Genomic DNA, 25,662 nt, shown 5'->3' with positions numbered 1-25,662 from the left:
CTCTCTCTCCATATATATACACACACACACACTTCACTGGTTTTATTTCTCTAGAGAACCCAGCCTAAAACCAAATTCTGCTATCTAGTGCTGTTATAACAAAAATACCACAAGGGGATGGCTTTAACAAACAGAAATTTACTTTCTCACAGTTTAGGAGGTTAAAAAGTCTGAATTCAGAGCGCTGGCTCTAGGGAAAGGCTTTCTCTCTCTGTCAGCTCTAGAGGAAGGTCCTCATCTCTTCAGCTTCTGCTTCCTGGCTCCTTGGAGATCTCCACGTGTCTTGGCATTTATCTTACCCCATCTCTTTTGCTAGCTTTTTCTCTTTTATATCTTAAAAGAGATTGGCTCAAGATACACCCTGCACTAATTGGGCCTCATTAATACAACAAAGACAACCCATTTCCAAACTGGATTATAACCACAGCCATAGAAGTCAGGATTTACAACACATTTTTCAGGGCACATAATTCAAACCATAACATCCCACCCTTTGGCCCTCAAGAATTCATGTCCTCGCCACAGGCAAAACATTCACCCCATCACATCACCCCCAAGGTCTTAAATCACCTCCAAGTCCAAAATCTCATCTTCTGAACCGCCTAAATCAAAGGTGGGTGATCACGGGAACATCAAATTCGAGCGGAGGGATATCTGACAAATCGCCTGACCAGTTTCAAAGTATCGAGGTCATAAAAGACACAGGAAGCCTGAGGAAACGTCCCCAGCTGGAGGGGACTTAAGGAGGCAGGATGGCTAAATGCAACGTGGGATTCCAGATTGAATCCTGAAGGAGAAAAGTGATGTGGAAATGTGGTAGAGAGGAACTAGCAGGAAAACTGACAAGACAAAGACTGGCCCTTGACTAGTTCCTGAGAGACAACCTCAAAGTCCTTGGGACATCCTGCCTGCTAGGAGTGTTGTCTCAGTCATCTAGTGCTGCTATAACAGAAATACCACAAGTGGATGGCTTCAACAAAGAGAAATTTATTCTCTCACAGTCTAGTAGGCTAGAAGTCCAAATTCAGGGCGTCAGCTCCAAGGAAAGGCTTTCTCTGTTGGCTCTGGAGGCAGGTCCTTGTCATTAATGTTCCCCTGGTCTAGGGGCTTCTCTGCATAGGAACCCTGGGTCCAAAGGACGCTGCTCCTGGCACTGCTTTCTTGGTGATATGAGGTCTCCACTCTCTGCTTGCTTCCCTTTCCTTTTATCTCTTGTAAAATAAAAGGTGGCGCAGGCCACACTCCAAGGAAACTCCCATTATATTGGATCAGGGATGTGACCTTAGTAAGGGTGTTACCATCCCACCCTAATCCTCTTTAACATAAAATTATAATCAGAGAATGGAGGACAACCACACAATACTGGGAATTGTGGCCTAACCAAGTTGACAAATATTTTGAAGGGACGCAATTCAATCCATGACAGGTGTCTTTAGTAACTGCAACAACGGGCTCAAGCATAACAACGATTGTGAGGATGGCACAGGATCGGGCAGTGTTTAGTTCTGTTGTACACAGGGTCACTGCGAATTGGAACTGGCTGGATAGCCCCTAAAAACAACAGCAGTGTCTTTGGTATACCTGGGGCCTCAGGCCACGCCAGATAGTTTATTGACTTATGGTGGGTGCCAAGGGCCACATGGTATCAATTTAACTTCTGTTTGTTGTTGTATGCCTTCCACTGGATTCTCACTCATAACAACCCATGTGACAGAGAAGAACTGCCCCTAGGGTTTTCTAGGCTGTAATCTTTATGGGAGCATGTCCCCAGGTCTTTCCCTGCGTAACCACTGGGTGGCTTCAAACCACCAGCCCTTCACTTAGCAGCCATGCACTTAACCACTGTGCTACCAGGGCTCCTTTAATCTCTGGAGGGGCTGGCTAATGAGCAACTGAGGCCAGTCACGTGGACACTCCATGCTTATGTGACCAATCCCCCATTAAAACCTTGGACACCAAGGCTCAGGCGAGCGTCCTTGGCTGGCAATACTGCATGTGTGGTGTCAGACATTGTTGCTGGGAGATCAAGTCCTGCCTGTGTGACTCTCCAGGGAGAGGATAACCGGAAAGCAGTGCCTGGTCTATCCTGGATGCTACACCTTTTCCCTTCCTGACTTCAATCAGTATCCTCTGGCTGTAATAAACGACAACCATGAGCATGACTGCTCTCCTGAGTTCCGTGAGTCCTCGAACCTGAGAGCCATTCTGGGGACCCCGACACACTCAGATAAGTTCTGAAGATTAGTTAATAGCATTGTATCAGTGTTAATTTCTTCATTTTTGTGTCATGACTATGTAACATTAGGAGAAGGTGAGTAAAGGGTATACAGAAACTCTACTATTTCTGCAAATTTCTGAAAATCTCAAGTTATTTCAAAATAAAAAAGTTTAAAAAAATGAGATGATAATTGTTGAGTGTTAGGCACATGGGTTCATTATATTTTTCTCTTTACTTCTGTGTAGATTTGAAATTTTTTTACAGGGAACTTTTTTTTTTAAGCTAAAGAAATCAATTATTTGATGCAACAAACCAAACTGATCACATCCAAAACATACACAGCAGAATCTTATCTATTAGCTTAAAAAATTCAATAAAATGTCCAACACATCAAACTGATCAGACCCAAAACTTAGAGAACAGCGTCAGCTCCAAAGTTGACGAAGAAGAGACAATCTGACAAATTGTAGGCCAGGAAATGGGGCTTTATCAACAGGTGGAAACTGTGGCAAAGGGGAATGAAGCAAACGGTCACGGTCAACAACAGCACAAGTCCTTGGCAGAGGCCACATTGGAACCCAGCACAAACAGTGGGGTCAAGGCCACCTCTCCTGCAGTCCACCCCTTCCTGCCCTGTGTGCGACCACGACCAACAGCAACAGGGGCTGCCAGAGGACCAGGCTCCAAAGTCCCAGCAGCATCTGCTGTGTGATAAGTGACAGGCTTTGCCTCTTCCTTGAGATACAAGTTAGACACTACTTGGGGACATGGTGAAGAGCTGCAAGACCACTTAATGGGCAAACACCCCACATCACAGATGGGGAGGCTGAGGCCCAGGAGCAAAGGATGCCTGCCCAGAGTCACCACGTCTCAAGATCCTGCCAGGACAGGAGCCCCAGCTCTCCCCCGGGCTCTGGGTGGCTCCTGACTGCTTTCCCACTGTTACACAAACGGGCTAAGAGCCAGTCTGTGTCATCAGAAGACCTGGTTCAGATTCCAGCTCTACAACCGGCTTACTGCGCACTACTGCCCTCAGCTTGTTTGCTTACCTATGAAAGGGAGAGATGCAGCCTCCCTCTCGGGGTCATCATGTAATGGAGATGATGGCACCTCTAAACAGCCCAGCTGGCTCACTCACTGACACTTGGTTCCCCACTGGGTCCCACCCAGCACACTGCCAGACACACTGCAGAGGCTCACAGATGTTTGCTCAGGGCATGACCAGCCGGTAGGGAAGTATGAATAGTAATGCTAAGCCTAAGACAAGACAAATTTTAGGGCAGAAACAGGAGAGAGGACAATCATTCATCTTACAAAGTAATCTTCTCACAGAAGGACCCCCCGAGGGGGTCTCATAAGTGTCTGTGATACTAATGGCTGGAGTCCCTGAAGGACACGTGGTGACAGAAGCCGTCAGGAAGGATGACAGGCGCAGCAGGGCTTCCCTTAGAAACATGGCCCGGTAACACAGCTCGTTGTAATGGGACTATCCACCCCAGCTTTGAGAGTGGAGGTATGCAAGCGTATGCAGTGTCGTAGCACAGGATGGAGCCCCCTCCCCTGGCACCATCACCGCCCACACCAACCCTCACCTTAAAAGAACGCCACAGCTCCAGAGAGCTTCTTCTCCACTTTTGGCCGTGCCCTTGAGGGAGAGAATTCTGACAGCTCCTGACAACCTCGGTTTCTTCACTCGTCTACCCAGTGTCTGCTGAGCACCAAATCTGGCCCAGGCACTGGGCTAGGGCTGAGCTGCATTAGTATCAGAGAGTGACAGTCCCTGCTTCCATTGGAGATTCAAACAAAACCCAACAATTAAAGGGGGAAAAAGCAGCCACCACAGTGGTGGGTGTACCAACGGTGAAAGCTTGGAGCTGAGAAAGTCCGTCCAGGGGCTTCTAATCCAGACAGGAGTCCAGGATGACCCCCCAAGAGAGAGCTCTCTAGGGGGAGACTGAAAAGATAAAGAGAGGCTGGGTAGGTGGAGATGGGGGATAGAGAGGAAGTCTAGGAAGAGAGAGGCAGAAGGTTGTCAATTCAAAAAAAGTTCTAAATGTGTTAGGACTGCTTGTGAGCCTTCCTTCCAGGTTCTCCTCTTGTTCCTACTGCGATTATCTGTCTCCCAAGCTGTGCACCACCACACCCCTCCACCCCAAGTCTGGAAGTTTCCCAAGGGCAGGAGCCTAGTACAGTTTTTTGCTTCCTGCTGTACCCCAGTGCACAGATAGTGTGGGCACTCAAAAGTCTGTATCGGGAGAGTGAAGGAACAGATGAGTCCTGTGCAACCTACGGTTTCACATTAAAATACAAAACATTGCCGTAGAGTTGATTCCGACTCATGGTGACCTTACAGGACAGAGTAGAACTGCTCCCATCGGGTTTTCCAGGAATAGCTGGTGGATTTGAAAGCCAACATTTTGGTTAGCAGCCAAGCTCTTAACCACTGCGCCACCAGGGCTCTGCATGGCTGCCCCTAAAAATCTCACCCAGACTGCCAAGAATTGGAAATTCCACCATTAATCATTCCTCCTGGGAATTAGAAATTTTCTTAGGAGGAACCAAGAAAATAGTAAAAAACTCAAGTTACAAAAGCTTAGGGCTTTATACCCTGTGTGTTTATAGACAAAAAAAAAATTACTCAGAAGGTGGAGGGAGGGAAGCAGGGTGTTATGAGTTGAATTGTGTACCCCCAAAAATACGTGTTGTTATTCTAACCCCTAAACCTGTGAAGGAAACCTTGGTGGCATAGTGGTTAAGAGGTACGGGTGCTAACCAAAAGTCAGGAGTTCAAATCCACCAGGTGCCCCTTGGAAACTCTATGGGGCAGTTCTACTCTGTTCTACAGGGTCACTGTGAGTTGGAATCAACTAGACAGCAATGGGTTTGGTTTGTCTTTCTGGATACCTGTGGATATAATTTTGTTTGGAAATGGCGTTTTCTCTGTTGTGTTAATTTGATCATACCCAATAGGGTGGGTTCTAAATCTAATCACTTCTGAGTTATAAAAAGCAGAAGGGACACAGAGACACACAGGGAGAAGAGGTGGACAGATGGCAGAGACAGACGCATGGACAAGGATTGCAGGCAGCTGCTAGAAGCTGAATAGACAAGGAAGCCTCCCTGCCCACCCCGTAAGAGCCATGCTCTGAATTTTGAACTTCAAACATTCTGAACTGTGAGAAAATAAATTTCTGTCCTTCAAAGCCACCCACTTGTGGTGTTTGTGTTAAGGCAGCACTAGGTAACTAAGACATGGGGACGTTTTATGGATAAGGGAAAGCGAGCTTACAGAGGTGATGTAACTCATAGTTACACTTACAGGATTTGAACCCAGATCTCTGGACTCCTGGTGCTACAGTGGTTAAGCACTTCAAGGCCCCTATAACCAAAAGGGTCGTCAGTTTGAACCCACCAGCAACAACATGGGAGAAAGATGTGGCAGCTTGCTTCCGTAAAGATTACAGCCTTGGAAACCCTATGGGGCAGTTGTACCCTGTCCTATAGAGTCACTATGAGTTGAAATCAACTCAAGGGCAATAGATTTTCTTTGTTTGTTTTTTCCTCTGGACTGCTGGTGGGGGCTGTTCCATTTTTTTCTTCAGAGTGCATTTCACTAGGCTCTGGGAGGCCGGGGCCAGACAGGCAGGAAGAGGGAGATGGAGGTTCAGTAGCTGCATGTGGGGCTAAACTGTCTATCCTGCTTCATCCTGTAGCAACCCTCCAGGGCGGCTCTAGCCCAGCTGCCACCTGTCCCAGGGGCAGGGAGTGGAAGAAGGGCAGAAAGTACAGCAGCCGCCAGGCAGCGTCTTCCCTTCCAAGGCCCAGCCCTCTGTGGGAGGAAAAAGGGGCTGGGCCACCAGCAAGAGCCCCAGGCCTGAGGCCAGGGGTGAGGCCAGACTTTCAGGGCAGACAACCCACCGAGGTGAGTCAGGCCAGCTGGCCAGTGGGACACAGAGCTGGGCGACCCCTGAGGTCTGGCCCACACCAGCAATCACCCTCATGGCTCCTCCTGTAGCTGAGCACTGCCTTCTTTCACTCAACACCAAGTTCCTGGGCACTTCCTGTGGGCCAGGCCCCACGCTGAGTGTTAGGTTGCAGCCACCAAGATCCCTGCCCTCTTGGAATTTACGTTTTAGTTAGGGGAGATACAGCAATAAACCAAATGTAATAAATGAATGAATTGCCTCTTAGGGTAGAGGGTGATGAGGGAGAAGAGGAAAAAGGAAGCAGGGGGAGGGGGCCTGGAAACACAGGAGAAGGGGCTTGGGACTGTCAAGGGGGTGGCTGGGCGGGCCTCACTGAGAAGGTGACATTAAGCAAAGACTTGAAGGAGGTGTGGAGGGGAGCCATGGGGACCTCTGGAGACAATGTCCTGGGCAGAGGGTACAGCAAAGGCCTGGGGGGGAGGGGGAGGAGCCTAGAGTGTTCCAGAAGAGCAAGGAGATAAAGTGGCTGGAGTGAGGGTGCAAGGGGCAGAGAGGAGGCGAGGCAAGAAGGAAAGGAGGGGCTAGGTGGCCTCATAGAAATCCAGGGGGCAGCCGAGGGGGGCTCCTTGAACATGCCAGCCCTGCATTCCATAGCCGTGTCACCCATTTAGAGACCTTCAGCTTGACAGACCCATTAAGAGAGGTTGTTTGGAAGCCTGGACCTGAATCCCACTCTGCTACAGGTGGCTTCATGACTTTACAGAGTTCTTCCCTCCTGAAACTCCTGCCCTCTCTATAAAATGGTCATAATAATACTAGCACATCCAGAGGGTTGTGGAAAGGACAAAAGGGAATCAAAACAGTGGCAGCCTGTGGGAAAGATTTATAGCATCCCCACTGTGGGCTGGGCTCTTGGGACCCAAGAAAACACAGAGCCGACCATCCCAGGGAGAGATAAGTGAGTTATCAAGCACTTACTTTTAACACACTAACAGTGAGCTGGGCTCAGGAACACCTGCGAGCTGAGTTGTGGCTGGAGGGAAAGCAGGTCCACAGGGTAGAAGAAGAGGGAGAGAAGGCCAGCTGGGGTGTAAGTCGATACAGGTGCAGTTTGGAGCACCCATGGGCTGGGGCGGTGGGGGGCGGAGGGGGTCACATGGCGGGAAGCAAGGACTCCATTCCACAAATAACAGGCACTAAAGGGCAAATTTTTTTTTTTTTTTTTAAAGGGCAAAGTCCAAGCAGGGGAAGGAAAGGCTGATTTACAGTTTAATAGCTCACCCTGGAAGCTGGGAGGACAGACAAGACAGACGCTGAGGCCAGGTAAGGGATGATGGTGGCCTGGGGTGGTGGCCGAGGGGATGGGAAGGAGAAGATGGGTTTGAGAGACTTGCAAAATAGGATGGACTTTATTTGGTGGTCGTATCTCTATAGAGGAAGTAGGATGGATTGTATTCAGTGGTTGTATCTCTGTGGAGGAAGTAGGATAGACTGTACTTGGTGGTTGTATCTCTATAGAGGAAGTAGGATGGATTGTACTCAGTGGTTGTATCTCTGTGAAGGAAGTAGGATAGACTGTACCCGATGGTTGTGTCACTGTGGAGGAAGTAGGATGAATTGTATTTGGTGATTGAATCACTGTGGAGGAAGGGTGGTCTTTAAGAGGCTGAGGGCTTGCTGTGAAGGAGGCAGGACCCACCCTGGCTATGGGGACACACAGGGGCCCCAGGGGAATACTCCACAGGCAGGGAGCAAGCTTCCTCCCCTCAGCTCCACAGCGCCCTCCTTGGGGCTCACAGAAATGGGGCTGAATGAGCCAGAACTAAGGGACTCAGTGAATGGGCTCACAAGGTCCTCCTGTGAGTCCCCACAGTGGGACTGCGCTGTAGACAGAATAGGTGCTTTGTGGTCAGACCCCATCCAACCCTTGGCCACCTCCACCTGTGTGGCTAGGGGCCACTCACTTAACCTCTCTAAGATTCATTTTCCTCATCAGCTTCATGAGGCTGTCCCCAGACAGTGCTGTAATGCAAGCTGCAGTAGACAGAGTGTGTCCGAATCCTGGCTAACATACACTGAGATAACATGTATTGAGCAATTACTGCATGCAATGGCTAAAGAGCACCTGGGACATGGCCAAATGCTCACCGGGAGGAGTGGGGGGCAGACGGGCACTCAGGTATTTAAAGGGGTCGTTTTCATCTGCCCAGCAGCCCCTGCTGAAACTCAGCCCTGGGCAGCCTTCTTGTATACTGGCTCGGAAGAGACCCTCAGAGTAGCCAGGCCAGGGCACTCTCTCCTCAGATCCCAGGCAGCCCCAGGGCAGGATGGGCAGCCCAGTGCACCGAGTGTCGATGGGGGATACCTGGAGCAGGCAAGTGAACCCTGACATAGAGAGAGAGAGGTGCAAGCAGTCCTTCGATGTGGAACGGCTCACCCACATCCTCGATAGAGGTGCCCAGAACACTGCACTCCGGAGGAAAATTGGTAAGAGGGGCTGGGGAGAACAGCACCTGCTTTCTGCCCATGAAGCTTTTCTTGGGAGAAGAGACCTTCACTGGCAATATCTCGTTCAAATAACAAACACTGTCCTCAAAATTCCGCAATTAGATATTCATTCCTTTGGACAGTAAAAGTACCTTTAACATGCCAGTATTCCCTGAGACCATCTGAGGTATAGAACAGTCCTAGGCTCGACTACTAACTGAAAGGTTGGTGGTTCAAGTCCACCCAGAGGCACCTTGGAAGAAAAGCCTGGTGATCTGCTTCTGAAAAATCAGCCATTGAAAACCCTATGGAGCGCACGTATGGGGTTGCCATGAGTCAGAGGTGACTTAACAGCAACGGGTTACTGCTAGGAGCCCTGGTGGTGCAGTGGTTAAGAGCTTGGCTGCTAACCAAAAGGTCAGCAGTTTGAATCCAGCAGCTGCTCCTTGGAAACCCAATGTGGCAGTTCTACTCTGTCCTATAGGGTCACTATGAGTTGGAATCAACTCGATGGCAATGGGTTTGGGGTTTGGTTACTGGTAGGCAACAGAAAACCTGGATGTTGGTCCTGATTCTGCCACTGCATAGCTTTGTAACTTTGGGCAAGTCACTTTTTCCACCCATGAGCCTCACTCATCTCATCTGTAAGACAAAAGTAACATCAGGCTTCCTGTCCAGGTCCATGAGGCAAGTGGTGGGAAGATGTGAAGGTCCCAGGAACCTCACCTAGATCTCTAACTCCTCTGATCTCTGTCTCCGACAGAAAGCATCATCCACAGTGACCCAGAGTTCAGCCTTAAGGACATTTACTTCATGTCCCAGAATGAGCGATACGAGAATGCCATTCGGAAGAAAGTCCACTTACAGATGATAGCACAGCACCTGGGCTGGTCGGAGGAAGGTCCTGAATTAGCCTACGCTAACAGGTGCTCACTCCTGGGACAGCCCCACCAAAGAGGAACCCATCTGTGATCACTAGGAAGCCCCCCAGCTCCATGAGCCATTTTTCCCAACAAAGGCAGCACTTGTCAGGAAACCAGGATACCAAGTGCTCCTTCCCCCCTGTAATCTGTCCACATTGAGGGTACCCACACCCTGGTCTCCAACAGGCTGCTTAACCCTGGTGTCTCTCCCCCACAGAGCCCTTGGTGGAGACGTGGGCTTAAACTTACATGCTGTGTTCCTGAAAGCCCTCAGGAGTCTGGGCTCAGATGAGCAGATTGCCAAATGGGGTGTGCTCTGCAAAGAGTACCAGATCATTGCAACATACGCCCAGACAGAATTGGGACACGGTGAGCCAGGGCTGCTGCATGCAGTGTTCAGGTTGTGTACTGCACAACACCAGAGGGCCCATTCACATCTCAGCCATCATAGATCAGTATATTTAATATGAAAACTTTCCAACAGGTGGGCAGTCAAGGGTCTTGAGGAAGGGGTTCCTTTTGCTAATTTGCGCAAATGTGTTATATGGGCTGGCAGTGGGGCAAGTCATTCCTTCAGGAAGTAACCCTTATTGTGAACTAGCCACATGTTCCCCACACAGCCCACAGGTGAAAGGGGATAAATGCCTGTGAATACAGCCATTCCACACTGGGCTGGCGCCTGAGCACTCTGGGCCTGCCTGGAAGCTGCTCTCCGGTAAGAACCCAACCCTGGCCTCATGTCTGGCTCCTTTCCTTGGTCCCAAGGGACGTACCTTCAGGGCTTGGAGACCGAAGCCACCTACGATGCAGCCACCCGAGAGTTTGTAATGCACAGCCCCACGCTGACTGCCACCAAGTGGTGGCCTGGGGATCGTGAGTATCTGTTCATCCCTCATTCCCACTTCTCTCCAAGGAGAACAAAGTTGAAAGGCAGAATAGCACTGACTTTGAGGTCCAACAGACCTCAGATTGATTTCCTGCTTTAGGCTCGTGGCCTTTGGGCAAAACAATGTACCTCCCTGAGCCCCAGGCCCTTAAAAAAAAAACTCTGTAGCAAAGATGGGATAGTAAGCATTTCACTAGTGGGAGGCTGGGAAGTTCCCAAGGGAACTGTGAAGCAGATGAGGAGACTGACCCAACTTTTGGGGGACAAAGGCCAAGTCCTCTTCCACACACACACTGCCCCCTCACAGGAATGTGTGTGGGTGCACACGCAAACACACACAGCCTGGTCGCAGGCGCTCCCCACAGCTCCAGTGCCTCTCATCTTCTGAGCAAAAGATTAAGCTTGCCACCAGATGGAGCACAGGCCCCTGCGATTAAACAGTTACTAAGAAAAACATCCCTCCCCGACCTTGCTCCAGCCACCCAGAAAGGCTCCAGTTCCCCCACCAGCACCAATCCTGGTGGGACACCTTGGCTGTCTAGGCCACCTGGTGCTGCGCCTTCCCCTGTGGCCACCAGGTGGCGATGGTGCCACACCTCCCTCAGGCTCAGAGCCCGGCCCTATTTGTCAAGCCCCAAGGAGAGGGGTCATTTATGAATTCTCCACTGAGGGCATGTCAGTGGTTATTTGGGGACCCAGTTAGTGAATGCCTTGTGTGGAAAAGAATAAGGCAAATGGGAGGAGTCCAAACCAAGCAAATGAGAAAGACAGATTTGAGTGAGGCGAGAGACATGAGAGACCCAAGAGAACGTTAAGAGAGAAAGAGTATCAATGACTGCTGTCAAAACTGCAAAGAAACCAGCCTTTGAAATCAGGCAGACCAGGGTTCAAATCCCAGCTCTGCCCCCTCCAGGCCAGTGACCTTAAGAATGTCACTCTACTCCCTGAGCCTCAGTTTCTTCGTTTGGAAAATGGGACTCATACCTGCCCTCCAAGAACTGGAGATAATATATGGAAAGCACCAGAACAGGGTCTGGCACCACCTGGGTTTTGATAAATGGTAATTATCTGTATTCATTATTAGTAGGGTGTTGGGCAGAATAATTCAGTAACAGTTTTTTGAGGGCAAAAAAAAATTTTTTTTTTGCTCATTTCACAATCCCTTTGGCAAGTCACTGATAGATTCAATTGTCTCTTCGGGGGTGGTTTCCCCTTTCTGTGATCAGTAATGTTCCAAGGTCCCAAAGGTGCCCATCAGTGAGCCAAGCCCAGGAGGCTGGAGTGGGGGCAGCAATGTACACATCATCCCCCATTCAGGACCAGTGTCATCACCATGGATCCTGGCATCCCCAGCAGCTCTGGCATAGAGATTCTGGCTCCTTGATGCCCAAGAAAGTGACTCAAATCAGAAGACTGTGTTGTTGTGGTGTTCCAACTCACGACGACCCTATGGGACAGCGTAGAACTACCCCGTAGAACTCGCCGTACCTCCAGCCACCAAATTGCCGTCCATAAGTCCCTCCAACTCAGTGCATGCAGGAGCCAGCTGCCCACATTAAAGCCCCTTTGGATGGGTCCATCAGTTTCTAAGGATGACAGGGAAGGCCATTTCAGTCAAGGGGTAGCCTGATCAGTCCCACATGCAGACTCTCTCTCTTCCCTCAGCCCCTGGCCACCCAAGATGCTACCTTCCCCACCTCACCACCCGCCCCCCCACCCGACTGATCCAGTCTTCCAGCTTCTGAGCACACCCACCGTTCCCTCTGCCTTGCACTCCCTTCCCTTTGTGGCTGCCCCAGCAGACTCACCTCCCACTCCAGGCTCCTAGGTGCCTCTGCCCCTGACCCACGCCCTCTGAGGCAGACCAAGCAAAGCCCATCCTGGCCTCAGAGTCCCACCATGCTTCCCTATTCCACCACCCTGGTCCTCCTGCCCCATACAGACTGGGCCTACAACCGGATCCCTGATGGCAGAGAGCTATGTGTCTGCTCTGTACATGGGCTCTCACACTGGCTTCTCATCTCTTGCCCTCAGTGGGACGGACAGCCACGCACGCCCTGGTCCTAGCCCAGCTGATCTGCTCAGGAGCCCGGCGGGGCATGCACGCCTTCATTGTGCCCATCCGGAGCCTCCAGGACCACACCCCACTGCCAGGTAAGCTTCATGCTGCTCCTGCAGGTGGGGGCTCCTACCAGGCATCCCCATCCTGGGGCCCCAGAGGCCCATGGGAGAAGGCAAGGCCCAGGACAACTCTTTCCCTTGAGCGGGGAGGGGGTGCAATTGCGCAGACCCAGCACCAACTGGCTGGGTGACACTAGGCAAGATTCAACACTTGCCTGTCCTAAGCTTCCTTACCTGCAAAACAGGTGTAATGACCCTGATGTCACAGACTTCTTGAGGCTCAGGTGAGCTGAAACAGGTACGCAGCATCTGGTACACAGCAAGCATTCTACCGACGGACATTCCTGTCTCCCTCTCCTTCCAGGAATCACCGTTGGAGACATTGGGCCCAAGATGGGCCTTGAACACACAGACAATGGCTTCCTGCAGCTGGACCACGTGCGGGTCCCCCGGGAGAACATGCTGAGTCGCTTTGCAGAGGTGGGAGGCCTGGGACGCTGCAGCCTGCCTGCCTGGAAGGGAACGGTGGACCCCCCAGGCCAGGGCTTACTCTGGATCCTCCTCCATAGGGCTGAGTTTGGGCCCCCTCCTCCCCATACCTGGGTAAAACCCCAGTTTAGGAGCAGTGTGATTCGGGGCAAATCACTTCCCCTCTCTGAGCCCGAGTTCTCACACATAAATGGGGAGAACCATCAGTCATTGCTGCCCGCCTTCTGGGGTGGCAGGGCGATCCCAAGAGAAGAGGGAAGGGGCTGGGTGTAAGATGCATATTTAACCTCCGTGACACCTACGCACAGCCGGGGTGCTGGCGAAACCTAAGGAGGTTCCCTGCTTTGCCAGGCATTGCCCCTTTAGCTGTGGATGTGGGGAGACTCAGGGGGTCCCAGAAGAGGAGCTGGGAACCAGGTGACTTGGAGCAGTGGCTATTTAGTGACAAGTTTAGAAATGTTTCGGTATTTTAGCAATCTGCACTCTGTGGCCACTGGCCAGCCCTGGTGTGGCCGTGTCTGCTGCTGCAGAGTGGTCAGTTTGAGATGTGCAGTGCCCCCTGGGGCATGGAGGCCCACAGTGTTGGGTGTGGCCATGTCTGCTGCTGCTCAGTGGTCAGTTTGAGATGTGCAGTGCCCCCAGGGCATGGACGCCCACAGTGCTGGGTGTGGGGCCGGCTCAGACCCAACACCTGTCCTTGGTCCACACAGGTCTTGCCAGATGGTACCTACATCATGCTCGGAACAGCACAGAGCAACTACCTTTCCATGGTGGTGATGCGAGTGGGAATGCTGCTGACTATCGTCCTACCCCTGCTGCAGAAGGCTTGTGTCATTGCCATGCGCTACTCAGTCATACGCCGCCAGTCCCGGCTCCAGCCCAGGCAAGGGATGCCCAGAGGCTGACCACAGCAGACAAGGCTACCTCTCAGTCCCATGGTTCCTGCCCCCGACACCACCCTCTCTGCCAGAGCCAGGCCACAGGGGCAGACGTTACTCCCCCCACTCACACACATCTGCCCAACTAGCCATGCCTGGGAGGTCTCCATCTGGCCCCTCTCTAGCCCTGGCTGACCGCCTGGCCCCACGTGGTTCTGCCATTAGCCCTGTCAGGCTCTGTGTGATCATGTCTGATCCAGTGCGTCTGGCCTTGTACCACCAGACCAACTCAGCCTGTCTCTGTCAGAGTCTGTGTGTCTGGCTGTGATTGGCTGAGTAAGTCCGGGTTAGCCTGTTGTCAAGCTGTGTCTGACTGTGGCTGGCTGAGTCTGTTCTGTCGGGGTGTGTCTGTCCAAGCCCAAGTATTTTATCAGAACTGCATCTGTCTGACCATCAGCATCTAACTGTGTTATGTCTGACTAGTTCTGGATCCGTTTTCTCGTGTGTGGCTGTGTCTGGCTACCACCCCTCCACTCCATGGCATAGAATACCCTACGGTACACTCTCTGTTTAACCTACACACACATACAGGGTTGTCAGATTTAACAGATAAAAATACAGGACGCCCAGTTTAATGTGAATTTCAGATAAACAGCAAATATTTTTTAGAATAAATATGTTCCAAATGGACACACACACCCGAAACCCAAACTGTTGCCATCGAATCAATTCCAACTCACAGCGACCCAATAGAACAGAGTAGAACTGCCCCACAGGGTTTCCAAGCCTGAAATCTTTAATGAAGCAGACTGCCATATCTTTTTCCTGCGGAGCAGCTGGTGGGTTTGAACTGCCAACCTTTCGGTTAGCAGCTGAGCGCTAAACCACTGCACTACCAGGCCCCTTCACGCACACCCAGAATACAGCAAAATGGATCCTTGGTGTGTGAAGTCCCCATGGGAGAACACAAAGAGCATAGAACTTGACACAGCCCAGCTGACCAGAACCTATGCGGCTGAGGGCGGAGCTTCAACTGGCAGTTCTTGTCTCAGTTCTGCTGAGTGACCCTGGGCAAGTCCTTTGCCCTCTCTGGGCCTTGATTTTCTCACCTGTGAAGAGAAAAGTGACATCACAGGAACAAGAGCTTGAGAAAATCTAGTCCAAGGGTCTGGTGGCGTTTCATGCCGTGGGCTCAAGGGTCTGCAATAAGCCTTATACAAAATGAGCAGACCTGGCTGCCAAACTCAGCTCGGCCACTTGCTAGCTGTGGGGGCTTAGAATAGCCACCTCAGCTCTTTGTTCCTCAGTTTCGACATCTACAAAATGGGGGTGTGACAGGAGCTGTCTTTCAGGGTGTTGTTGAGGGTGAAGCATAATGAAGGCACACCAGGCCCCCAGCCCAGTTTCTCGTTCCCGCCACCCCTTCTCCTCTGGCAAACCCACGGCACCCTCAGCCAGCCTGGGCTTCCAAACCCTGGCCTAGGGGGAGGTGGGAGAGTCTTCTCCTGAGACAAGGGTGCCGGGAAGAAGGTGCAGCCGGTAATGTCCTGTCTGGAACCCTCTTTTCTTGGATGCAGAAGGGTCCGAGGGACAGTTATAATCAGTACGTGCCCAGGTAAGGAGCTGTGGTCCAGAGAGACGCCAGGTGTCCCCTCATCAGCTAGGGGAGGCATCACACATTCAGACCTTTCAGTCCACAAATGGTTACTGAAACCCCTACGTGTTGGGCAGAGTCTCAGGCACCGAAGACACAGCAGTGGACAAGGCAAACACAGCCGACTTAGGGGTTCCATCCCACTTGAGTCGACATCTTAAGAGTTATTGTTTAGGCTCAGCACATTTCCCAGCACCCAGCAAGGGCATCTGGGCAGCGAAAGGTCACCGGTTCAAATCATCAAGAGTGCACGTCTGCAACCCTTCACCCAAAATCCTTGGGGCCAGGTGTGTTGGCATTCAGGGTTTTTCGGATTTTAGAAGGACTACACGGTGCATAGGCTGTCATCTTGTAAACCTCCCCCCGGCGAGGGCAGCACCCCTAACCAGACATGTGTTTCTACAGGGTGATGTGAAGTGTGCGTGTCAGATGGCATAAAAAAGATGCATTAATGGCCTCACGTCGGTTCAAGTTTTGCAACGAGTTACAGAACATTGTTGGCTGTTATGCTGTTTATGGCTTTGGGGACCTGGGAAGGTGGATGAAATTTGGTGGTAATCTTCTAACTCTTTTTCTCTTCCCCTCAGTGAACCAGAGGCAAAAATCCTGGACTACCAGACGCAGCAGCAGAAACTCTTTCCCCAGCTGGCCATGGCCTATGCTTTTCATTTCCAGGCCGTCAGCTTCTTGGAATTCTTCCAGGGCTCCTACAATGCCATTCTGCATGGAGACTTCAGCCTCCTGCCTGAGGTAATTCCTGTCTGCTGAGGGGCAGGGCCCGGAGGGCAGCCCAGCTGCTCCACCTACAGGCAAGCAGCCCCAGCCGGGTCCCATGGGCCCCTCCCACCTTCCAACATCCCAAGGGTACCTGGGGTGAACTGTACCCAGACAGATAAATCCACCTACACCTGGCCCCCAGAAAGCTCCAAAAGCGTTAGAGAAAATAATCACACATTTTATACAGATTACAGGCCCACAATCTCTGATCTGCTTTTGGAACCCAAAGAGCTCTGAAAACCAAAAGTTGCTTAGAACTCGTTTGGTGGCACAGTTTGACCTCAAGTGACCTGACCTATCCCACTGATCCCATGGGGGCATTACATACATGAAACCCAAAAAACCAAACCCACTGCCAATGAGTCAATTCCAACTCAGAGAGACGCTGTAGCACAGGGTAAAACTGCCCCGTGAGGTTTCCAAGGCTGAAATCTGTATGGAAGCAGGCTGCCACACCATTCTCCCCCGGAGTGGTTGGTGGATTTGAACGGCCGACCTTCCAGTTCGCCACCGAGTTCTTTAACCATTGTGCCACCAGGACTCCTGTGTTACATATACCTTAATGCCTTGTTCTGATTCCAAAACACATCCAGCCCTAAGGGTCTCAGATAAAGGACTGTGGACTTGGTGTATACCAAGAGTCAGACTGGGCCAGGCCCTGCACTTCACAAGCTTTGCTTCATTTAATCATTCCAATCGTGCAGCCCACACCATTTATATCCCCATTTTACAGATGAGAAAACCGAAGCACAAAGAAGTTAAGGGACACGACGTTCCTCCCAAGGACATGAAAGTTTGAAACATGGGGAGGGACTTTCAGAGCCAAAAACTCAAACCAGGCCTGGCAGCCCCTCCAACAACTAGGGGCAGTGGGTTGATGGTGGACACCCATCCTCACAGGTCAGCTTTCCAAAACCTCTGCTCACCAGAAAAATCCATAGCTCCCGGATAATGGTCTGATCCCCTCTTCCTGAGATCCCAGAGACACTGGTCTGGATAGGTGCTCCTTTCTTCCTGTTGCTACATTTCCTAATTGTGTGGCCTTGAGTTAGTAGAGCAACCTCTCTGAGCCTCAGCCATCTCATTTATTAAGTTGTGAGCTGAGGAAACAATTCTTACCTCACAGAGTTGTGCTCAGTATACAGTAGGTGCTCAGAAAGTGGTAAGTACAGTTCTTACAGGAAGACCCCTTCACAGCACCTGACCCCCCACCCCTGTCCTGCCGTTCCCACAGCTCCACGCGCTGAGCGCAGGTCTGAAGGCCATGGTGTCGGACTCCTGCACCCAGGGAGCTGAGCTGTGCCGCAGGGCCTGCGGCGGGCACGGCTTCTCAAAGCTGAGCGGCCTGCCATCGCTGGTCACCGATGTAACAGCCTCCTGTACCTATGAGGGTGAGAACATGGTGCTCTACCTGCAGATGGCCAGGTGAGGCCCCGGGTGACTCAGGCTCCTTCTTGACCCTCAGGGACCCATCTAGCTTCTGCATGGGTTGAGTCTCTGTCTGACGCCCACGGAGTGAGCAGGCTTTAGGGACTGCTGTTTTGGGACTGTCCAACCACCACCATAAGTCTCCAGCCTATCCTCTTCTCCCCTGCACACAGCTCCTCCCAGCCAGGCCGCCTTTGCCTCTTCCCTAGATGACATCAGTTAGCTTAGAGAAGATCATAATTAAAATCCTTCAATGGCTTCCCATTGCTCCTAGGAAAAAGCCACCTTCCACACTAGCCTATGAGGTCCTTCCGGCCTGGCTCCTGCCCCCTCTCTATCCTTCTCTCACAGCCTCCTCCCTCTGATCACTTCTTCCAGCCACACACTTCTTCCCACCACAGGAACTTTGCACTTGCTGTTCAGGCCACCTAGAACCCTACTCCCCAAGTTATTGTATTGCTGCCTCCTTCTCGTCTTTCAGGTCTCAGCTACAATGACACCTCCTCAGAGATGCCCTCCCTGACCACCCCATCTAACGTGGCACCACCTGGACCCTTTTACCCAACATTGCCTTGTTCCCTTTGGAGCAGTTATCAAATCTGTCATGGTCTCGTTTTTTTGTTTGTCTGACTAACATTTTAGCTCTGCTTCACCACTAGACAGGTTGGTCGTGGAGAGCAGGGACTGCGTCAGCCTTGTTCACTGCAGGAATCCTCAGGCTGAGCCCAGGGCCTGTCTGCAGGAGGCTCCCACCTGCCGGGCTGGGTCAGCCTCCTCCAAACAAGTGTCTTCTCATCCCTCTCATGTCTGTGGGCCTCGCAGCTGACAAAGCTTCTCACTCACCCCAGCTCACCTGTTCTCAGATGACTCAACAGATGTGTCTCCACTTAGGGAGAAGGGGATTTGCTGACAAGCACATTATACAACATCTATTGCTTGTTTATTACAAAAAGAATACATTATCATTTATTGGGCACTCTGCCAAGCACTTCACAAATATTATCTCATTCAGTTCTCTCAAACTCCCTTCTGGGTGGGTGTTACCATCCCCACTCAGAGATGGAGGAAGAGGCTTAGAGAGGGGCCACCACTTGGAGCCCAGGCTTCTGAGCTGGTCTACAACCACAGGCTCGTCGCAAGAAAAAAGCTGAAAATCACCTGTCATCCTCCCGTTTACGTTAGCATCTCTGTACCTGTCCTTTCTTCCTTTTTTCTGCTAAGAAAATTTAATTTCCATGTAGTCACTGTACAATTGATCATAAATCTCCAAATCGGAAAATCCTGACAGGAAAAAGTGTGTTTCCTCAGATCTCAGGTCTCTTATGTCCAGGATCCTGGTTCTGCAGCCCTGTTTCATTGCGGAGGAAACTCCAGCCTTGGGGCACACCTCACTGAGTTGTTGGGAGGCACTGAGAGGGGGCTTTGACATGAGGGGCAAACATCAGTAAGGGTGCTGGGCTGACAACCTGGGTGCCCTGGTCTACCACAGGGAGGCTGGAGCCCAGCATGAGACTGCATGTCTCTGGGAAGACGGGTGCTGGGCTGTCCCCAAGGGCCCCTCATGTCTCACCTGCCCCCTACCCCCTGCACTCCAGGTTTCTGGTGAATAACTACCTGCAGGCTCAGAAGTCCCCAGGCTCCACGTCACAGAGGTCTCTACCTCAGTCTGTCGCGTACCTCGCTGCACCCGTACTAGCCAGGTGCCCAGCCCAGAAGGCAGCAGACTTCCTCCGCCCGGAGCTCTACACTGCAGCCTGGGCACACACAGCAGCCAGGTGAGCAGCACCCAGAAACCAGCCAGCCCGCCTAGGGGTAGGCTCCTTCCCTCACTGGGGCCTTTGGGTTTGGTGGGGTAGGCATTGGTAGATATGCTGCTAAGGACACCACCACCCCTTCCTCCCAAGTCCTCCCAGTTCTGCCAGCACAGCCAGAGGGAACCAGAGGTCACACCTGTCAGCTAGGGACCATTATCATCTCCCCATCCCGGCCAGGGACATCGCCTCTCCCACCACTGAGAGGAAGCTTCAGAATCTTTAGGTTCCTGTGTGTATGTGCAATACAGTGAACATACCCATATGTAAATCCTATGGAAGTGTTCTTTTATAAATACAATAAAACAACACTCATATGTTTGAAATATCCCACAATCTAAAAATAATTTTCAAAAATAGGAGTATACCCAGGGTACAGTTGGTGTTATTTCTGGGGTCAAATAGGCTTCAGGGAACACGGACAAGACCTAGGACTCATCCCATCCGTTCTATCCTTGACAGGCACCTGCTGTGTGCCAGAAACGCCCAAACACGCTGGGGCAGGGATGGACAAACAGATGCCATCGCAGAAAAGACAGGGAGATGTAACGACCTAAAAATGAAACCTTCTGAGCCCCTCCCCAAACTTTTTAAAAAACGGAAGAAAAATATTTTTCAGTGTGTACCGAAAGGTCTCATGCCCCAACCTGTGCTCCTAGGAGTGGGTAGCTATTTCATAATCACGGGCAGCCTTGCAGACATTCATTTAGTCCACAAAGATTTCTTAGTGCCTAGAGTATGCCAGGCACTGTGCTAGGCACTAGGGATACATCAAGGAGCCATAAAATCCCAGCCGATTTTATGACAAAAACTAATAAAAATCCCAGCCCTCATACAACTCACATTTTAGGCAGGGGAGGTGGGGCGGGAGAATTCAGGCTGCTCCGGGTAACTAAATCCCATTATGTTCTTTGTGCTCGGAACTCAAGGTGACATCTAAGGGCACACCCTGCTTATCTATTCTCTGACCAAACAAAATAACTATTGCTTAATAAACAATTTGCTTTACATACAAATTCCAAGAGTCATGGGTAGTTGGATGGTAAACAGAAAATAAAGGTTAAGAAAGTAGAAAATGATTGATTGAGTGGTTTGGAGGCCAAGGGTGGTTGTTTTTTGTTTTTTTAACCTTTACTGCAAAACCTTTTTATTTATTTATTGTGCTTTAGGTGAAAGTTTACAAAGCAAACTATTTTATCATTAGAGAATTAATAAACATATTGTTTTGTGACATTGGTTGTCAACTCCACGACCTGTCAACACTCTCCCAGTCTCGACCTCGGGTTCTCCATTTCCATTTGTCCAGCTTTCATGTTCCCTCCTGCCTTCTCGTCCTTGCCCCTGACCTGGTGTGCCCGTTTAGTCTCGTTTTTTTATGGACCTGTCCAATCTTTGGCTGAAGGGTGAACCTCAGGAGAGACTGCAGTATTGAGTTAAAATGGTGTCCGGGAGCCGAGGGTTGTTTGTATTTATTTGTTTGTTTTTTGTTGTTGTTGTTTGGTTTTATTTTTTTACGTGCCTTGAGCACAGCTTGGAGCACACTGGGTGACCAACAGGCTTAGTGGTCTTCAGAGAAAAACGATTCTTCTTGTCTGGCCACAGCCTGGCCCCAGCAAGTCAGTCACCAGAATGGCCTGAGAGCCCTGGTATCGGGGTGGAGTCTACATTAGAAAGAGGGGCAGCTGGGGCCTGTAGCCTCGCGGCTTTACAGCACCAGGCAAATCCTGGACCCACTCCCTACTAGTGCCGGGACCGTGGAGAAGTTAGTTAACCTCTCTGGGACTAGGTTTTGCCTTTTTGTAAATGGGGAGTGCCTGCCCTAATAAATTGGAAACCCTGGTGCTGTAATGGTTAAGGGCTACGGCCGCTAACCAAAAGGTCAGCAGTTCGAATCTACCAGGAGCTCCTTGGAAATCCTGTGGGCCAGTTCTACTCTGTCCTGCAGGGTTGCTATGAGTTGGAACTGACTCGACGGTAGTGGGTTTTTTGTTTTTTGTTTTTTTTGCCCTAATAAGGGTCTCCGGGAAGAGATAATGTTCACCAAGCCTTTAGCTTTATGGCACATAAGTGGTCAGTAAACAGAAATTATTTCTGCCTCTGAGGGACCCCAGGTAGCCTGGGGCCAAACCCCCTTCTCAGTCTTTTTCTCTCTGGCCATCAGGCTTATAAAGGATTCAGCTCATCGTTTACAGACCCTGAGGCGATCTGGGGCCGACTGGCAGGAGGCGTGGAACTGCACCACTGTCCTACACGCCCAGGCTGCTAAGGTGAGCTGGCCGTCAGCTGCAGCTCAAAGGACCCACTTTGTGTTCCTTGCAGGCTACCCGCTGGGCAAACCCCAACTCTGCCACTATTCCCCAGGCCTGCTCAGTGGTTGCCCTCATTTCACTTCCCAGGCTTTAGTCCAGGGTATTCTAATTAAAGAACTTAACTCCAAAGCAATCTTGCTGGTAGCTCTAAGGGGAAAAGGTAATGAGGCAGTGTTATTGGATTTGCTTCAGGTTGTTCAAATGTTTCCTCCCAGATGGAAAAGCAGGTCAAGCTCCCCTTAGCCCCACAGGCAAGCCCTGGATGTCTGAGTCCATCCGCACTCGGTTCTGTGTTTGTGTATCATACACACAGTCAGCAAACATTCGAGCACTCACTCCGCACCAGGTACTGGGCTGGGTGCAGCGAGCCCACTGCCCTTACACAGCTATAGTCAAGGAAGCCCTGTGACAGGGAAATACAGGTTGCTCTGGGATCCCAGGTCAGATCTGCACCCGATCATGGGTATAGCACAGGACCAGGCAACATTTTGTTTCATTGTGCACGAAGTTGCCAAGTCGGGGCTAACCTGATGGCAGCTAACAACAACGTGGGACCCCAGACCAGGCACATCCCTACCCACCTTGGGGAGTCAGAAAGGTTCTCGGAACAAGTGGCGTGTAAGCTAAGACTTCCAGATGAGCTGAAGTTGGCCAGAGCCAAGGGTGGGGACTGAGGCTTTGGAGGGGAGGTTTCCAGGCAACGAGAATGGCAGGTACAAAGGCAAGAGGAAGAAAAGCCTGGTGCCTGTGGGGAAACATGAGTCCTCCCAAGGAAGATCTAAGGATGGTGACTGAAACAAGAAAAGAGGGAAGTAGAGGAGGAGCGAGAGGAGAGACGGGCAAGGCCAGGGGCCTTTCGCACCACTGTGAGAAGTTTGGGTTTTGTTTTCAGTGCAATGGGAAGTCTTTGCAGTATTTGTAGCAAGGGAACGGTATGATCAGATTTTCATTCTAGAAAGATCTTGCAGGCTGCTGGGGAAGGAGTGGGCTGGAGGCCAGTTAGGAGCGGGAAAGAAGTGGCAGATGCAGAGATGTCAGAGAGTAAGGGGTAGATAGGAGGTGAGAATGACTCCCTAGCTCTAGCTTGGGCAGCTGGAACTCCAGCCCTGCCAACAGCTGGAAGACCAAGGTGATCACCCAACTCTCAGTCCTCAGGCCCAGAAAATGGCAGCTGTACGACAGGAGAGCACTGAAGGGCTCTTTCTGGAGGAGACGTTGCAGGGCGGGGCAGGCCCGGCAGGAGCACCACCAGGTGACCCAGCACCACCACCACACCCGCTGGTGCTGGCAGACTCTGCAGCCCTGGGCTCCGCTCCGTCCACCGTTCCCTCTGCTTTAAATGTCCTATCAATGCAGGGAGGGTTACCCAAGGCTGCGTTCTCCCCCAAAAGGAACACAGTCTCTGATTATTCAGCCATTTTCCAAAGCTGTGCTCTGCTTACAAATGGACCCGACACTGCTTGCCAGCATTACTTCATTTAATCAACAGGCTCGTGAGGGAGGAGCATAATCTCCATTTGAAGGGCAAGGAAACAACTCATAGGAGGTAAATCCCAGAGCAAGGAAACAGCTGAATCCAGGGCTTTCTATACTGAGGCAAGGCCAGCCCTCATGTGAAGAGTGTGGACAGCCCCAGCCTCTGGGGGCACCAAGGGCAGGAAGCTCAGCCAGCCTGGGGGAGAAGGGCAAGTCCCTGACAGCTCCTGAGGAGGTGGTGCCCAAGCTGAGTCTCAAAGGTCCTCCTGGACGGGGCATTCTGTACTTTTTGTGCTTTGGGGAGCCCCTTGCTCTGCGAAGCACCCAACCAGGTCTCACCTGGAGCGATAAATGTGTGGGTAGAGTGTGGCCACAACTCAGATGGGGGAGGGGGAGCAGAGGGGTAGACAAAATGAAGCCCTGGGCTACGCTCTGATCCCAGCTCTGTGTGTGACATGTTGTGTGGCCTCAGGCAGCCCCTTCTCCTCTCTGGGCTTTAACTTCCCTGTTTGTAAAACAAAGGGGCATGGAAGGGCCTCTCAGACCCTGCCCAGGATCACCTAGGATCACCGCAGCAATGCTGGGTACTCATTAGAATCCAGCCTCAGGCTCTGGCGGCTTTGGCTGGTTTGCACTAGATTGGATCTTGGCAGTACCACTTACTAGTGACTTTGGGCAAAGCTTAATCTCCCAGGGCTTCAGTCTCCTCATCTGCAAGATGGGACTAATAATACAGCCTACCTTGTAGGATCATTATGAAGAACCCGTTGCTGTTGAATCGATTCTGACTCTTAGTGACCCTATAGGACAGAGCAGAACTGCCCCAATCAGTTTCCAAGGAGTGGCTGATGGATTCTAACTGCTGAACTTTTGGTTAGCAGCTGAGCTCAACCACTGGGCCACCAGTGCTCCGATTTCATTATGAAGATTAACTGAATTAACATATGTAAAATGCTTAGAGACGCAGAGAAACTAGCACGTAAGCGCTAAACATAGGTTTGTTAAGGAAAACACAAATAGTGAGCCAGCAAACTAAACTAGTAAGGGGCGTTTTACTGACTAAAAGCCCAGTGGGTCCCCTAGCACCATCCCAGAATTAGGTGAGAGACAAGAGTTAAACCAAGATGCACACACAGAAGCAAATGCTGGTTTTCCTCTAAAGTTCCTTGTTCCTAGAGTGTGGTGCCCAGGCCTAGCCTTTCTCCAAAACACAGAGCCCTCCTTCTTCCTCTGACCCTCACCTCACTTTCCAGGGCAGAGACCCAGGCCCTCAGGCAGCTCTTCATCCCCCACTCTTCAGCCTGGGCCCTGAGACTTCGGGGACATGGCCCTCACGTTAGCAGAGGGAAGCAGGGCCTCGGTGAAAGAAGTGAGGTGCTCTGGTTTGGGGTCCTGAGGGCTATTTGGCTCAGCATGGACAGCAGAGCACACCTGCCCCCTTCCACAAGCAGATGTTGGGAACCCAGCACCACTGTGAGCGCACGGCTCCTGGTGACGGAGTGGTGGTGTTAGCCCCTATGCAAGGTCTCCTAGGAAAAGCAGATTCTTTCCAAGCGGGAACCCTGATCAGGTCACTGCCCCGTTGAAAAACTCGGGGGCTCCCTGACCCCCACAGAATGAAACCCGACCATGTCATTCAAGGTCCTCCATTGATCTGGGCCCCAGCTACCATTTCACTCCAACTCCCACGGTTTCCCCAGTCTCTGGCTTCATTAAAACTATTTGCAGCTTCCTGAAAGTGCCATCCTTTGCACAGTTCCCCTGCCTGGAATGACCTCTCTCCCACCACTTGTCCCCTGGGTGAATGCGTTTGAACCCCCACGACACTCAGAGCTTGGCTACTCACTGGAGAGCCTGTTAGAAATGCAGTCTCAGGCCTTACCCAGAATCTGCACTTGGATAGATTCCCAGGCGATCTGTGTGCATATAAACATTTGAGAGGCACAGTTTTGTATTCCCCCATTCCTCTCCTTCACGGAACTCACATCCCACCTGATAAAATAACGGTGTGCACTCATTTTAGGTGGGAGAGCGAGGGACATACTCAAAACCTTTAACCACCAGGAGGGCAGGGCACAAACCAATCAGAAAGGTCACAGACCTAGGAATCAGTGTCATGCTGGACAGCGGGGAGATGCAGGGGCCCAGGGAAGGAGCCCAGATGGCAGAGGTCCTCTCCTCGGCTTCAGGGTAGTGGCCACTTCCCGCCCTATTGTTGTTGTGTGCTGTTGAGTCAATTCTGACGCATAGGGACCCTGTACCTAAGTCTTATTTTAACA

At 51.2% G+C, this 25,662-nt stretch overlaps 1 protein-coding gene across 3 annotated transcripts in view; it reads left to right on the top strand.

The window, feature by feature from the left end:
- Nucleotides 1-5,902: 5,902 nt before the first annotated feature.
- Nucleotides 5,903-25,662, top strand: part of ACOX2 (acyl-CoA oxidase 2) — a 35,995-nt gene continuing 16,235 nt past the window's right edge. The window contains exons 1-13 of one of the 3 annotated variants that reach the window (XM_049862761.1): nucleotides 5,903-6,140; nucleotides 7,374-7,467; nucleotides 8,449-8,631; nucleotides 9,395-9,557; nucleotides 9,772-9,923; nucleotides 10,320-10,427; nucleotides 12,475-12,594; nucleotides 12,926-13,041; nucleotides 13,761-13,933; nucleotides 16,170-16,332; nucleotides 17,594-17,784; nucleotides 19,383-19,562; nucleotides 21,760-21,865. In XM_049862761.1, coding sequence (XP_049718718.1) covers nucleotides 8,472-8,631; nucleotides 9,395-9,557; nucleotides 9,772-9,923; nucleotides 10,320-10,427; nucleotides 12,475-12,594; nucleotides 12,926-13,041; nucleotides 13,761-13,933; nucleotides 16,170-16,332; nucleotides 17,594-17,784; nucleotides 19,383-19,562; nucleotides 21,760-21,865 — 1,632 coding nt within the window. In that variant the 5' untranslated portion in view covers nucleotides 5,903-6,140; nucleotides 7,374-7,467; nucleotides 8,449-8,471. Of the gene's footprint in view, nucleotides 6,141-7,373; nucleotides 7,468-8,354; nucleotides 8,632-9,394; nucleotides 9,558-9,771; nucleotides 9,924-10,319; nucleotides 10,428-12,474; nucleotides 12,595-12,925; nucleotides 13,042-13,760; nucleotides 13,934-16,169; nucleotides 16,333-17,593; nucleotides 17,785-19,382; nucleotides 19,563-21,759; nucleotides 21,866-25,662 lie in introns of all 3 variants that reach the window. The other 2 variants (XM_049862760.1, XM_049862758.1) reach the window with 2 other exon arrangements.

Source organism: Elephas maximus, chromosome 20 (assembly GCF_024166365.1).
Source record: "Elephas maximus indicus isolate mEleMax1 chromosome 20, mEleMax1 primary haplotype, whole genome shotgun sequence".
Lineage (NCBI taxonomy): Eukaryota > Metazoa > Chordata > Mammalia > Proboscidea > Elephantidae > Elephas > Elephas maximus.
This window is presented reverse-complemented; position numbering and strand designations above follow the sequence as displayed.